Genomic DNA, 14,399 nt, shown 5'->3' with positions numbered 1-14,399 from the left:
AATAACACAGCGTCGTAACGCACAAAATGGTCATGAAGGGGGTAAATCCTCTGGAGGGCAAGTGGTTAAATGCATTATATTATGTTTTGTTGCCATTTTACATACAAATAGTGATTGATAGGGTCCTTCATTAAGTTATGCAAACTATAGCATGATATTTGCTCTGCCACAATACACAGGAACTGGAGCACGGATGGGGTTCATCAACCATAAAGTATATTCAAATATTAGTTCCATCCAATAAGAAAATATTGACATATATGTAGAGTTTGAATATGTTAAAGTGCCCACTCTCTTTGAAAATGCAACTGTCATTTTGATTGTAATTTGCCTGTAAACATTTTACATTTAGGATGCATTTGGATAAGTACCTCCTGGTTTTGTCCGCTGTCATCATTTGTGTGTCTTCTTCACGCTTCCTTGACCAAGAATGGAATGCCTGGAAAGGCACATATGGTACAGTATATAAAATATATAAAAACTTGTTTAATACAAACTCTAAGTCAAGTTATATTAGTGCTAGTTTCTAATGTATAATGAATGTACTGAACAGGGTTAATATGAACAAGACTACTTACTATGTGCAGACAGTTTAAAGCGGAATGCAGGTACCAACATTTTCATTGAAATATATTCTTTAATAGACAAAAAATGTAAATGCAATTTGTGTGCACCAAATACATTCACAAACCCAGATGTTATCTTGTAAAAGCAGCAGTGATATCATCCTTGTGCTGCACATAGCCTATGCAGAGAGCAGAGCTGTGGGAGGGACCCAAGAGGCTCCACCTACTACAGCCTGCCTGCAGAAAATGACAGGGGAGGGTGGGGTGGAGACAAGACCAGTCACCCTGCACAATGACAGAGCAGCAATGGCTGGTCTTTATTACAGGAAGCTCCTGCACAGAGGAAAATGTGTAGGATCTTGCTGAATTGCTGCACAGATCCATAAGAAATATCCAAAGTCCACCATGATTCATGAGAAAATACGCATTTCTCCTGCATTAAAGAGGTTGTAAAGTCTTTTTTTTTCTTAAAATAACAACAATGTTATACTTACCTGCTCTGTGCAATGGTGTTGCACAAAGCAGCCCCGATCCTCCTCTTCTGGGGTCCCCTGCCAGCGCTCTCAGCTCCTCTTCTTGATGCGCCACAACAGGAAGCTGCTTCCTATGGGGGGTGCCCTGAGCTGGGCTGTGTGCATCCATAAACACATGCATCTTGGCTCGAACCCTCCTCCCACTCTCGCCTCACAGGATTTGACTGACAGTAGCAGTCAATTGTAATAGTAGACTCAATAGCTCCAACTGCTCTCAGCCAAGATTGGGAGACAGGAGAGAACTCGTGCAGTCAGTCACAGTGCTGGATCAATAAAGGACAATAAAGCTAAGTATTTAGGGAAGGGGGGGGGGGAGTGCATAGATAGTGGTAGAACATTTTTTACCTTATTGCAGGGAACGGTAAGGTAAAAAAGGTTATAGCTTTAGAACCACTTTAAGGGCCGGTTTACACCATAGGAATACAGTCCAGATGTGTTCCCAATGTGCTTCTGCATGCGCATTTTTGCCATGTTTTTTCCGGGGGGTGTTTTTGATGCATTTTTGATGCGTTCCGGTATTTCCCCCCTTTTATTCTTCACCTTAAATAAGGATATAATGTGCATTTCTCTGTATTATTAGTGCACTTGGGTGCGTTCCAGTGCTTTTTTTATGTGTTTTACTGCATTCCAGTACAGTTCAGTGCAGAAAAAATTCAGCATGTTCTACTTTATTTTTCCCGGAACTGGAACACTCTGGGACTGACTGCACTCATGTGAACTATGCCATTAGATACAAAGAACTTACTATCCATGAGTTTTTGATGCTGAAAAAATGCACTGGGCTGTACGTGGTGTGAACTGGCCCTAAGCCAATATTTTTTTTTTTTTTAGCTTTAGAATGGTTCTAAAGGCAGAAGGCTTTTTACCCTAATGTGATCTGTGGATTAAGGTAAAAAGCCTGTGTACAACCCCCCCCCCCTTATACTTACCGGAGCCTGATGTCGATCCAGCACTGTGCCCAAGAGCCACATGTCTTCCACTTTCTCTCTCTCCCCACTCGCCATGGAGGCAGCAGTGGGGGCCATTGCATTGGCTCCACAGCCAATGAGGAGAAAGCAGGGGTGGGGTGGAACTGCGCTCTCTGTATCAATGGACACAGAGCACGGTTTGAGATCGAGCCCACATGAGTGCCCCCATAGCAAACCACTTGCTATGGGGGCACTCAGTAGGGGATAGGAGTCAGAAGCACCAGTGGGGTACCTGAGAAGAGGAGCATCGGGGCTTCTCTGTGCAAAACCATTGCACATGTTAACCTTTTTTTTTTAAGTCTCCCTTTGCAATCACTTTAAAGGTCCTTTGTTGATGGCTGTGGAAGATTCCATCTAAAGCCAGTCTGTAGCCGCCTCGCCTTGCTTATGGAGTTGATTGAACCTTACAAACTAGGGGTCCACAATGTGTGCACATGTGCTTGGCTTTTTCAGAGTGTAGTGGAATACACCACACAACACAGCTAAGTACTGGACAATGTAGGTGGGACTTGGACAGCTTCTTATACAACAATCCCGAGCTGTCAGTGCCTGCAGTGCTATGTCTAATAGGTCTCATCACTGCATAATGAAAACTGCTACCTGAAACCTGCAGAGAACTCTTCCCAGGGCTGAACACTTACAAAGTGTCGGAGGTCTGTGAAGGGTAATTTGAAACGTAGTTATATCTAGTTGATATTTTGGATAGTGGGGAAGGGTTGGAACCTCTGTTAGGTTTGCTTCCTGTGTCCCTAATGGTGGCCTTCACCCTCTCTTTTAGTCCTGACGACCAGTGCCATCAAGACAGGAACTCATTGGAAAGCCAAAATGTTACAGTTGTCACTGAAACAAGTCCAAATGGTCCAAAGATCCTTGTTCTTCCAAAAACTGTCTATGGGGGATTTCCCCTCACTGCCTGTTATGTCTTTGAGTCAGGAAGCAAAGGGTGCTTTTTATTAGCACTGATCACTCTATTGGTGTCAGTGACACCAAGTCAGTCCCCCCAGTGTCAGAATGCCCACCACAGTCCCACTATAAGTCGCTGATCGCCTCCATTACTAGTGAAAAAAAAATCCCAGTATATATACCGCCATTTGTAAACACTATAACTTTCATGTAAATAATTAATTTACACGTATTGGGATTCTTTTTAGCAAAGACATGTAGCAGAATACATTTTGGCCTAAATTTATGCTGAAATTAGATTTTTAAATTTTTTTTACTATATATGCAAAACCATTGCACCGAGCAGGTAAGTATAACATGTTTGTTATTATAAAAAACGTTAATTTAGAATTACTTTTAAATGTCCTGTGCCGCTGATCTTTGCTCTGTTTCAGAACTATGGCAGCTGAAAAATCTTTAGGATCCAACCAAGAGTGTCAGATACCTATTCTACCTCTGCAAACTGTTGTTCCAATCTCACAGCCCCTATGTCACTGCACAGGATACAGTAATGACACATGGGTTGGTGGATGGAACCATAGCATGCAGTGCAGGACCAGGCATCCAAAATTGCAGAAAGCATACTGGATGCAGAATATTCTTTATTTTTCAGCCAGTGTTGCTCTTCAGCAAAGCAAAGATTGTAAGTCTGAACAGCAGAACGAGTAAGAAGTTGCCCTTTAAACAGTGAGTCATTCAACAAGCGCACAGTACACTATATTCAATAGTTTTGCTTTAAAATGGTTGAAATCCTAAATTGATTAGTGCTCTTTAATTACATTCTTTTAGGAAAGAATTATCCAACTTTATATGATGAAACATTTCGGAGGCAGGCCTGGGAGGCAACATGGCATAAGGTGCAGAACCACAATCAAAAGTATGATCAAGGCCTGGTAAAATACAGCATGGAGATGAATCATTTTGCAGATATGGTAAGAATAAACTTCTACTACATCTTGGCAAACATAAATGCAAAATATTGAAAAACATTATTCCAACAGCACTATCACAAGTTGTGTTACTATATAACCCAAACCGATTAAAATTAGAATACATATATGCAGTGTAATGTGAACTTCAAAATATCACTATATAAAGTGCAAATTGTGTCCAGTGTTATAAGCATAAAAAGTCATTCAAATCATCAATATTTCAATTTCTTCAGTTAAGTGTCCCATGCAAAAAAATTGATGTCCTTTCTGTGTTTGATATCCACCATCCACTATGTTACACTTCCACGTTTAGGCTCCGTCATTAGATAATGCCTTCTTTTTCTTTAAACGATGTATTAAAATCTGTTATGAAATTACAACCCAAATTATTCTCACTTTTATTTCTCTTTAAAAGTTGATTTCTATCATTCTCAAAATCCTTCTTCCTTGCATTGTCTGGGACAGGGCTGGAAATTTCCACTCGCCTGCTCGCCAATGGCGAGTGGAAATTATGGTGGGGGCGAGTGTGTCCCCCAGGGCCGTCTTGCTGAGCAGGCTCAGAGCTCAGGCCAGATTATTGGCAATGGGAGCCGTCAGAATGCTCAATAGCTGAGCGCAGTGAAAGCAAAGCAAGGAGTGTGTGCTGTGCTCTCTGCCTCCCCCTAGAATGCAGTACCCAGATCTGTGAGTGAACAACGAAGTACTGCAACGTTCTATGGGGGGGGGGGGTGTGTGTGTACGTGTACATGTGTGTGTTTGTGTGTGCCTGTACAATTCTACATATGTCTGTGTGTATGTACATGTGTGTATCTGTACATGTGTCTGCGTGTATGTACATGTATGTGTGTGTGTACATGTGTCTGTGTGTATGTACATGTGTCTGTGTGTGTGCATGTACATGTGTGTGTTTGTGTGTATGTACGTACATGTGTCTGTGTATGTATGTACATGTGTCTGTGTATGTATGTACCTGTGTCTGTGTGTATGTACATGTGTCTGTGTGTGTGTATTTCTGTGTATGTACATGTATCTGTGTGTATGCATGTCTGTACGTGCCTGTGTGTGTATACATGTGTCTGTATGTGTGTGTGTACATGTGTCTCTGTGCGTGTTTGTACATGTTTCTGTGTGTGTGTATGTACATGTCTGTGTGTGTGTACAGGTGTCTGTTTGTGTGTGTTTGTTGTTGGCGAGTAACTCTAATGCAGGCCATTGACGGGCCGTTTATCGGCCGAATTGTTGGCCAATAAACAAAAAATCGATCATTGCCGATGCTGCCACCCATGTCCACGAAAAATGGCCGTTTTTCGTGGATTTTCCAGCATGACCAATAAAAATAAACAAGAAGATCCGCGAAAAACAGCCAACGGGCCGGCCCTACTAACGGCGTGAATATCGGCCGATTTTTCGTGCGGACGAAAATGCGGCCGATAAATGACCTGTCTATGGCCTGCATAAGGCCTGGCTAGTAGCTCAGGACTTGAAATTTTAAGCCCTGGTCTAGCAAATCTTTCTTATATCCTTTCTCCAAAAATCTGTCCACAAAAATATTGGTCTGATCAAAAAATCTGAATCTAAATCATAGTTCCTTCTGATTCTGGTAAATTGACTATTGGGAGTGTTATATATTTGTATATACAGTGCTCGGCATAAGTGACTACACCCCAACAGATTTGTCAGAAAACCTTTACTTTTCTTTCAGAATCAACATTTTCTATGGGACACTATACTACAAAATACTCCCACAAGTCTAGGCCATTGATTGCAAACAAGATTTGTTCATTTGCACACACAAAAAAGTATTTTTCCATCAAATTCAATGAAGACCATGTTGCAAAAATGAATACACCCCAATGAAAGTCTTAGGAGAAAAGCTACATTTTAGACAACAAATTCCTAATTAACAAGACTTAGGATTCTGCGTGTTGTCACATGAATCATGGTGGATTTTGTGTATTTCTTATGGATCTGTCCAGCAAGATCCTACTCATTTGCCTCTGTGCAGGAGCTTCCTGTAATAAAGACCAGCCACTGCTGCTCTCTCTCATTGTGCAGGGTTCTTCATCCTGAGTGGAGGCACTCTAACGCAGGAAGTATGTTAATGGCCAGATCACCAGGTGAAAATAGAGGGGGGAAAACCTAAAAGAAAACAAATGCAGCCATCACATCCAATGATTGGTTAGCTGCAATATATTACATTTTTGGTTTTGGGTTTATTAGCGCTTTAACCACTTCCCGACCGGCCGTTGTATGTAAACGGCCGGACGGTGGCACTGCAGGGTCGGGTGGCCGTTTATGAACGGCCTCCCCGCACCCTGCTTGTGCGCGCTCCCTGGGAGCGCGCAGCACCGCGATCCGGTGCCCGCTGTGTCCTCCGGACACAGTGAAACACCGATCGTCGGATGGGACCTCTGTACGAGGTCCCGATCATGTGATCACTGATTGGCCAATCAGTGATCACATGCAAAGTAGTAAGCAAGATGTCACTTCTGACATCACTGCTTACTACGTGTGAAATCTGTGAATGATCACAGAGGTCACATGGTACAAGGCTATTCACAACAGCCTTGTACCATGTGACAAGCTGTGACAAATCACAGCTCACTCAATACTTCTCAATGAGTGCAGGAATGCATACAGAGAGAAAGAGAAATGATTGCTTTTACATCCTATATGGGTGTAAAAGCAATCAGTGTAAAAAAAAAAAAAAAAATCTTCATCACCCCCCACAAGTAGTACAGTGTCACCATGGTGACACTGTACTGCTAGGGTGACAGTATGTAAAAAAATAAAAAATAAAAAAATAATAATAATATAAAAAAATAAAATAAAAATGTAAAAAGAAAAGTTTAAAAATTATAATTTTTGGTTATAAACTAATTTTTTTTTTTTTTACTAAAAAGACAACGGAATAAATTTTGGCAAAGATTTATGATGAAATATTATTTATTTGCAAAATTTTATTAAAAAAACACTTTTGTTCAAAATTTTTGGACTTTTTCATTCACATAGCAAAAAAAATAAAAATCCCAGCGGTGAATAAATACCACCAAAATAAAGCTTTATCTGTCTCAAAAAAATGGTAAAAAATTAATTTGGGTACAGTGTTGCATGACTGTGCAATTGTCATTCAAAGTGTGATAGCGCTGAAAGCTGAAAATTGCCCTGTTCAGGAAGGGGGTAAAAGTGTCCGGACTGGAAGTGGTTAAACACCAGTTGTGGATCTAAAATTCTTTTATTGTTTCTCTTTAGACAACAGAGGAGCGGAGCACCCGAAGCTGTATTTCTAATAAAAAAATAAGCAGCTTGAAGTCAGATATTCCTTTGAAGACTTATTCAGAAAACGGAGATCTGCCATCAACGGTTGACTGGAGAGACTCAAAATGTGTTACCCGAGTAAAAAATCAAGGATTATGTGGATCCTGCTGGGCATTTGCTACGGTAATGAAATAATTTCCTACTACTGTAGGCCTTACAGCAACCCAATGAACAGATACACACGTACAGTCTGGGGGACATTTACTAAAACTGGTGAATGCAGAATCTGGTGCAGCTGTGCACGGAAGCCAATCAGCTTCCAACTTCAGCTTGTTTAATTTAGCTTTGGCAATAAAACCTGGAAGCTGATTGGCTTCAATGCAAAGTTGCACCCGATTTTACACTCTCCAGTTTTAGTAAAATCTCCTCTGTGTTCAGAATCGGTTCTCACACGTATATGTTACATTTTTTGGCCTATGAGTGGGAGCTGCAGCCAGTTACAACTGCTAGATGTTATAAAGCTTTTTGATCCCTCTTCAGGCTTGCCATTACTTTACTCCATTACTAACTTCCTTTGTGGCCCTGAGATGTTATAAAACTGAATGCAAAGAAAGTTAGCGTTAGAAAAATGCAAAACTGTGAAAAGTGTTGTGCTGATCTGTTAAAGTGATTGTAAACCCTTACCTTTAGCCAGTGAAGTGACTGGCCTCAGATGATATGCAGGGATGAAACAAATCCTCCTACATACGTTGTACCTGTTTATCTGTAGCGTTTGTCCTGTACATCCTTGTAAAAGGATTTTTCATAGGCTCAAAATGTAGGGGGTGTGGAGCTGCAGTTACAGACTGTACAAGAGCTCTGATAGCTGATTGGAGGAAAGGAACACCAAACTCCCTCACACAACATGCAGGAACAGAACTGAGGCTGTCAATCACAGGCTGTGTCCTGGAGCACCATCCCCTGTCACTTTTTTACGTCTTGGTGTAACGAAGTGACACATGATAATAGAGGAATTAGTCAGCAGAGAGAAATGACATTTTGCCTGGGTTCACATATGTGCGGCTCCATATACAGCATTTGATTCGCACAGGAACCGCACCACATTCCTGTACAAATCACATGCGATTTGTTTGCAGTGCAATTGGAGCCATACATGCAGGATCCTTTTTTGGGTCCACACTAGCATCGGATCACATAGGTATTCAAACCTATGCGATCCGATTCTTCACATCACACTGCATTTTGCGGACCGCTTTCTGGGTGTTGTTAACTTAACATACACACCCGCATCAGTTCACATGAATAGGGTGCAATTCTGAAGCGGTGCAGAATTTGCACAGAAAACGCTGTAAATTCCGCACCACATCAGTGTGAATCAGGGCTTAGGGGTTGATTTACTAAAACTGGAGAATGCAAAATCTGGTGCAGCTCTGCATATAAACCAATCGGCTTCCAGCTTTTTCTTTAATTGAGCAAGCTGAAATTAGAAGCTTAGAACTCGCTGAGTGTAACTTCAGCTTTCTGCCCCCTGCTTTTCAGAGCTGAGAGATCCTGTGTAAATTCTGCACTTTCAATGGATGTAGAGGAGAGCCATCTCTCCTCTACATCCATTGAAAGTGCAGAATTTACACAGGATCTCTCAGCTCTGAAAAGCAGGGGGCAGAAAGCTGAAGTTACTCAGCGAGTTGAGCTCTGAGAGCTGATTGGAGGGGTAGAGACACACCCCCTTTACACAGCACACAGAGGCCTGTTAATCTGCTGGAGATCCCTCCTCTGTCACCTTTTTTCTTTTGGTGTCAGGAAAACTTATCAGAAGTGACTCATGCTTATAGCAGAGGAACAAAGCAGCAGACAGAAATGGCACTTAGTGCTCTGGATTGAGACACCTACACACTATAGAGGGATATGCTTTGTTCATATTTCATGTGTGAAGTTTACAACCACTTTAAGCCTGCTAAGGCATTATTGGGGCGAACTAGTGAACATTCAAGTTACAAAAATTACTCTCTGGTTACGATTATTGTAAGAATGCATTTGGGGAGAGAGGAGCGGCATTAAGGTCAGGGAGGGGGAGCAAAAGAACTTTGAAAGTGCACTTATCCTTAAAGTCAGTGCCTGCAGCTACCATTGAGTTTTCTGTCATGCTCAGTAGACCTAAACTTAGAGGCATTTAGAACTGGATTTCGTGCCGTTTGTCAGTCAGCTTGTGTATGTTTTACTCTTAAAGTGGTTGTAACGGCTCAAAGTTTTTTACCTTCATGCATTCTATGCTTGAAGGTAAAAAACCTTCTATGTGCAGCAGTGCCCCCAGCCCCCTCAATACTTACCTGAGTCCCATCAAGATCCAGCGATCTGCACGACAGCCTTGGCTGTCCCGGGTCTCTGCCTCCTCATTGGTTGAGACTGCAAGTGGGAGCCATTATAATATAAACCAATGGTCTCAAAATAGACCTATTCTCACCAGATCCAACTCACCAGCAAGCTGGTGAGTGGTCAGCAGGGATGATGCTCATAAGTGAAAGCATGCAGGTGAAGCAGTCTGTTATATACTGATCCAAAATTCCAAAACAAAACCGAAAGCAGCCTGTGATTTGACAGCGAGCCAAGATGGATCCTGTGGGAGCTGGTTATACTAATTAGAGCCGAAGGGGATTTTGGAGCTGATCCTGACCTGGAAGGCTTATTGGCATGTATCTGATGTGAGGTTTTGTCTGCATTGGAGGATACCATTAAGAGGAATCCGTTCTTGGAGGGTCCAGGAGTGATCCCAAAAGCTAGTAGGTCCTTCTAGGGTCATGGTAAGGAGGTGAGGAGCCAATTTAGTTATATGTGGATGCATCACCAAAGGGTGCGATGCACAGGATCACCTGCATGTTTTAACCTTTGCGGAACACTGGTGTCACATATGTTGGACTTTGGTTTTGAACAACTTGTATTGCAATATTTTATATAGGGGATTTATATGATCATTTTCTATTACATTATTATTGGGCTTTGGATGTGAGTTTATTAGCAGTATTGTATTTGTATACGTTGTTTGGAGTGTTTTTTAGCACTGAGCACTTTTTTCACCAATATTGATATACCTATCCCTCAGTGCTGGGATCACATGTGTGTGTCACTATTTATTTATTTTTTTTATTATCAAGTCTTTTATCACTAATCTCAATTGAGATTTGGGACATTCAGCACTTTATTGTGTATAGTTGGATCACAAAAGGTCTATTTTGAGACCATTGGTTTATATTATATATTCACTGTGTTATTTGTTTGTTTTTCACTTGGATACCCCATAGGGGATGTGATCACTATTTATTATTATTATTCTATTATATTTATATATTTGGTAATTAGAGCGCTACACCATGTCTCTGTATATATTTAGAATTTTCACTTCCAGGTAATAAGGTGCAGGTGTTAGCAGCTTTATCCTTTACGAGCTACATTCACTTTTGAGCGCAGGAGGTTTTTATTATACAAAGTGGGAGCCATTGGCTCCCGCTGTTGTCAATCACAGCCAGTCAGCCAATGGGGAGAGAGAGAGGGGTGGGGCCAAGCTGCGGCTCCATGTGTGAATGAACACATGGAGCAGCGGGTGCCCCCATAGCAAGCTGCTTGCTGTGGGGGCACCCGACAGAAAGAAGGAGCCAGGAGAGTCTGCGGGGGACCCAAGAAGAGGAGGATACAGGTTGCTCTGTGCAAAACCACTACACAGAGCAGGTAAGTATAGATAAGTTTATTTAAAAAAAAAAACATTAAAAAAAGAAAATTAACGCTTAGTATCGCTTTACGTCTGTCAAATAAATATGTCATGTGAAAAATATAGAATCTGCTACTGCTGACTTTTTGAAAATGCTGACTGCCTAGATTTTTTTCTCACTCTTCATAATTTTGAGTGTCCAAACCAGAACAGTATGCAGAAAAAAACTCCTGATTTGTTGAAAATTGATCTGTATACTTGTTCTGGATTAATGACTCATTAAAAGTATTGAAGCCATAGGTCAGCAGGTCAATTAACATTTTCAGAAAGTAAGTTCAGCAACATCAACTGTAACGTTTATAACAAGAAAGAAATATAGAAATTGTGGCTTTAATGGTAGACAAGATAAATACTGGCAACATCCTTACGGAAAAACACTTTAGGGACCTATGCATTAAAAGACGAAAGCCAGAACGCAGAATACATGCAGTTGACTTGGGCAGGCTGCAGATAATGGGGTATGCAAAAAATGCCAGGATTGCATTCACAGGGGCTAGATACTCCATGTGCAAGGGGCCTTAATGTGCAATAGTCCATCTATCTATATTACTAAGGTCCAATGGTCCAACAGGGAAGGCTGTAACTTCTGTTTAAGCCTGGGTTCACATATGTGCGGTGCGGTATATCGCATGTGATTCACACAGGAACCGAACCACATTCCTGTACAAATCACATGCAATTTTTTATGGCTCTATTCACACTGCACCCGAACCAAAAACGTACAGGACCCTTTTTTGGGTCCGCACTAGAATCGGATCGCATAGGTATTCACACCTATGTGATCCGATTCTGCAAATCGCACTGCATTTTGCAGACCGCTTTCAGGGTGTTGTTTACTTAACATACAAACCCACAGTGGTTTGCATGAACGGGGTGCAATTTTGGTGCGGTGCGGAATTCACACTGAAAACTCAGCGAATTCTGCTAATTACAAAAAACCTCCTGCGCTCACAAGGACTCCTACCCTATAACCATAAGCTGCTGACACTAAGCTTATACCCAAAATAGGTGAATAAACAGAGCAAAAATTAGGAGTGCAGCGCTAATTAGTATCTAATGGAACCGTAATACAATATATACTCAATCCCCAAAATAAATCCAAGATACTCAATACATATACAGTGCCATGCATGTATTCCCTTATGGGGAATATCTCGTGCAAAAACGTGAAAATAAAGTAATATATACTATAATAACATATATACTAATAATAAACAGTGCCACACAAAAAGTGCACAAAGGAATGAACGATAATTCAAATACGAGAAAAGTCCAAAGTTAATAATAATAATACTGATGATGCTGTGCTTAATGATGAACTTCACACTCCACTCTTCATGCAAAATAATGTGCAGTGTACGTGATTCACACGTGACAATCCTTAACATCCTTAAGGGGGCATTTTGGCTGTTAAGGATTGTCACGTGTGAATCACGTACACTGCACATTATTTTGCATGAAGAGTGGAGTGTGAAGTTCATCATTAAGCACAGCATCATCAGTATTATTATTATTAACTTTGGACTTTTCTCGTATTCGAATTATCGTTCATTCCTTTGTGCACTTTTTGTGTGGCACTGTTTATTATTAGTATATATGTTATTATAGTATATATTACTTTATTTTCACGTTTTTGCACGAGATATTCCCCATAAGGGAATACATGCATGACACTGTATATGTATTGAGTATCTTGGATTTATTTTGGGGATTGAGTATATATTGTATTACGGTTCCATTAGATACTAATTAGTGCTGCACTCCTAATTTTTGCTCTGCGAATTCCGCACCGCATCAGTGTGAACCCAGGCTTATTGCTTTTCAATGTACACAAAACAGTAGCTACAAAAAACAGTGAGACAGCACAAAACGATGCATAGTGATGCAACAGCACCAGTATCCAGTACAGCAATTATAGACATCCACCAGTGATATAGTAAAAATTGAAATCATATGAGTAAATGATGATCTCGTAAGCACTTCCATAGCATATCAGCGTAAGCACACTAGCAACTTGGAGAATGACTATAGGTGGAAAAAGGGCACATGGAACCATCAAAGGGCAACTCAGGCAGCGATTGAGGAGAGCACATAGGGGATATATTGAAGAAGATAGCACTCTACACATTTCTTAGATCAAAGTCCATTTGCTGAGAAAAAAGAGGTGTATTTATGAACTGTATGTAATATATAATATATCACTGATTGAAATACTTTACCCATAATAAAGTGACAAGCAGGGGCGGACTGACCATTTGGAAACTCGGGCACTGCCCGAGGGCCCGGGGTCAGTAGGGGGCCCCATAAGATGCCCCTGGTACCTTTTTCATAGGCTTTTTTGAGTTTGGGCAAGGACCCAGGGGCCCCATGATCCACTATTGCCCGGGGCCCCATCAGTTGTCAGTCCGCCCCTGGTGACAAGCCATCACCAGTCAGAAACATCCAGAATCTCTGGTAACACTTACATATAAATAACACTGTGCATATGAACTGGATATAGTCTTGGACATTAAACCATAAATACCCTGCTGAGTGGAGCCCATGGGAAGAAAGGGAGACACAGGGTACCAAAGATGGAGCACCTACTGCTAATGGCCAAACCTAAACAGAGACAACTTCTAATTCCTACTATAATACCATGTTGAAAGTGAGAGTATATCCCTGAGTTACCCACATTTAACACTTTAGCCATAACAACCAGATCAAAATGTTCTTTAGCAAGGAACATACATTTCACATTAATAATTATGCTACCAAAATTTGTGTGTGCTGTAAATTGCCTCCAGTGTTGTTCCTGCTTCTTCTTTTCAGAGGTCGCCATTTTGATGAAGCCCAGAGCCCCTGAGCAGCAGTAAATCTTGAAGCTGTCAGCAGATAGGCCTCTACATTATTGACACAGTGCTGAAAAAAAGAGCAACTGAGCATGTGTAGAACAGGGTGAGACAGTGTATAACTGGATTTTAAACAGTATAGGCACTTATTTTTAATGTTTTACATAGCTATACCTGCAAAAGGGGTCAGCATGAAGTTCTAATTTTCTGGCTAAAGTTCCACTTTAATTTGTGATTTGAAAACATCCAGGTACTAGATGTTTCAGCTGGGTGATTGATGCTGTAAAATTGTTATTGCCTCTTAATTATTTATTATACATAATATACAATGTATAGATACACTTCCTTTTTCCTATAGAAATTAGTTTGATCCAAGATCCATGTAGAGTTACAGCCTCCCTACCGGACCAGGGGCGGACTGACAACTCATGGGGCCCCCGGGCAATAGAGGATCATGGGGCCCTTGTGTCCTTGCCCAAACTCAAAAAAGCCTATGAAAAAGGTACCAGGGGCATCTCATGGGGCCCCCTACTGACCCCGGGCCCTCGGGCAGTGCCCGAGTTTCCAAATAGTTAGTCCGCCCCTGTACCAGACCTTACTAATACAGAT

At 41.2% G+C, this 14,399-nt stretch overlaps 1 protein-coding gene across 1 annotated transcript in view; it reads left to right on the top strand.

Annotated features, from left to right (window-relative positions):
* The window catches only part of LOC149447537 (cathepsin S-like), a 35,344-nt gene that overhangs the window by 7,148 nt on the left and 13,797 nt on the right, over nucleotides 1-14,399 (top strand). The window contains exons 2-4 of the mRNA XM_089652412.1: nucleotides 353-456; nucleotides 3,799-3,941; nucleotides 7,194-7,382. Coding sequence (XP_089508538.1) covers nucleotides 354-456; nucleotides 3,799-3,941; nucleotides 7,194-7,382 — 435 coding nt within the window. The 5' untranslated portion in view covers nucleotide 353. The remainder of the gene's footprint in view (nucleotides 1-352; nucleotides 457-3,798; nucleotides 3,942-7,193; nucleotides 7,383-14,399) is intronic.

This window comes from Staurois parvus, unplaced genomic scaffold (assembly GCF_062004578.1).
Source record: "Staurois parvus isolate SC_StPar_1 unplaced genomic scaffold, SC_StPar_1.0 ptg000682l, whole genome shotgun sequence".
NCBI lineage: Eukaryota > Metazoa > Chordata > Amphibia > Anura > Ranidae > Staurois > Staurois parvus.
This window is presented reverse-complemented; position numbering and strand designations above follow the sequence as displayed.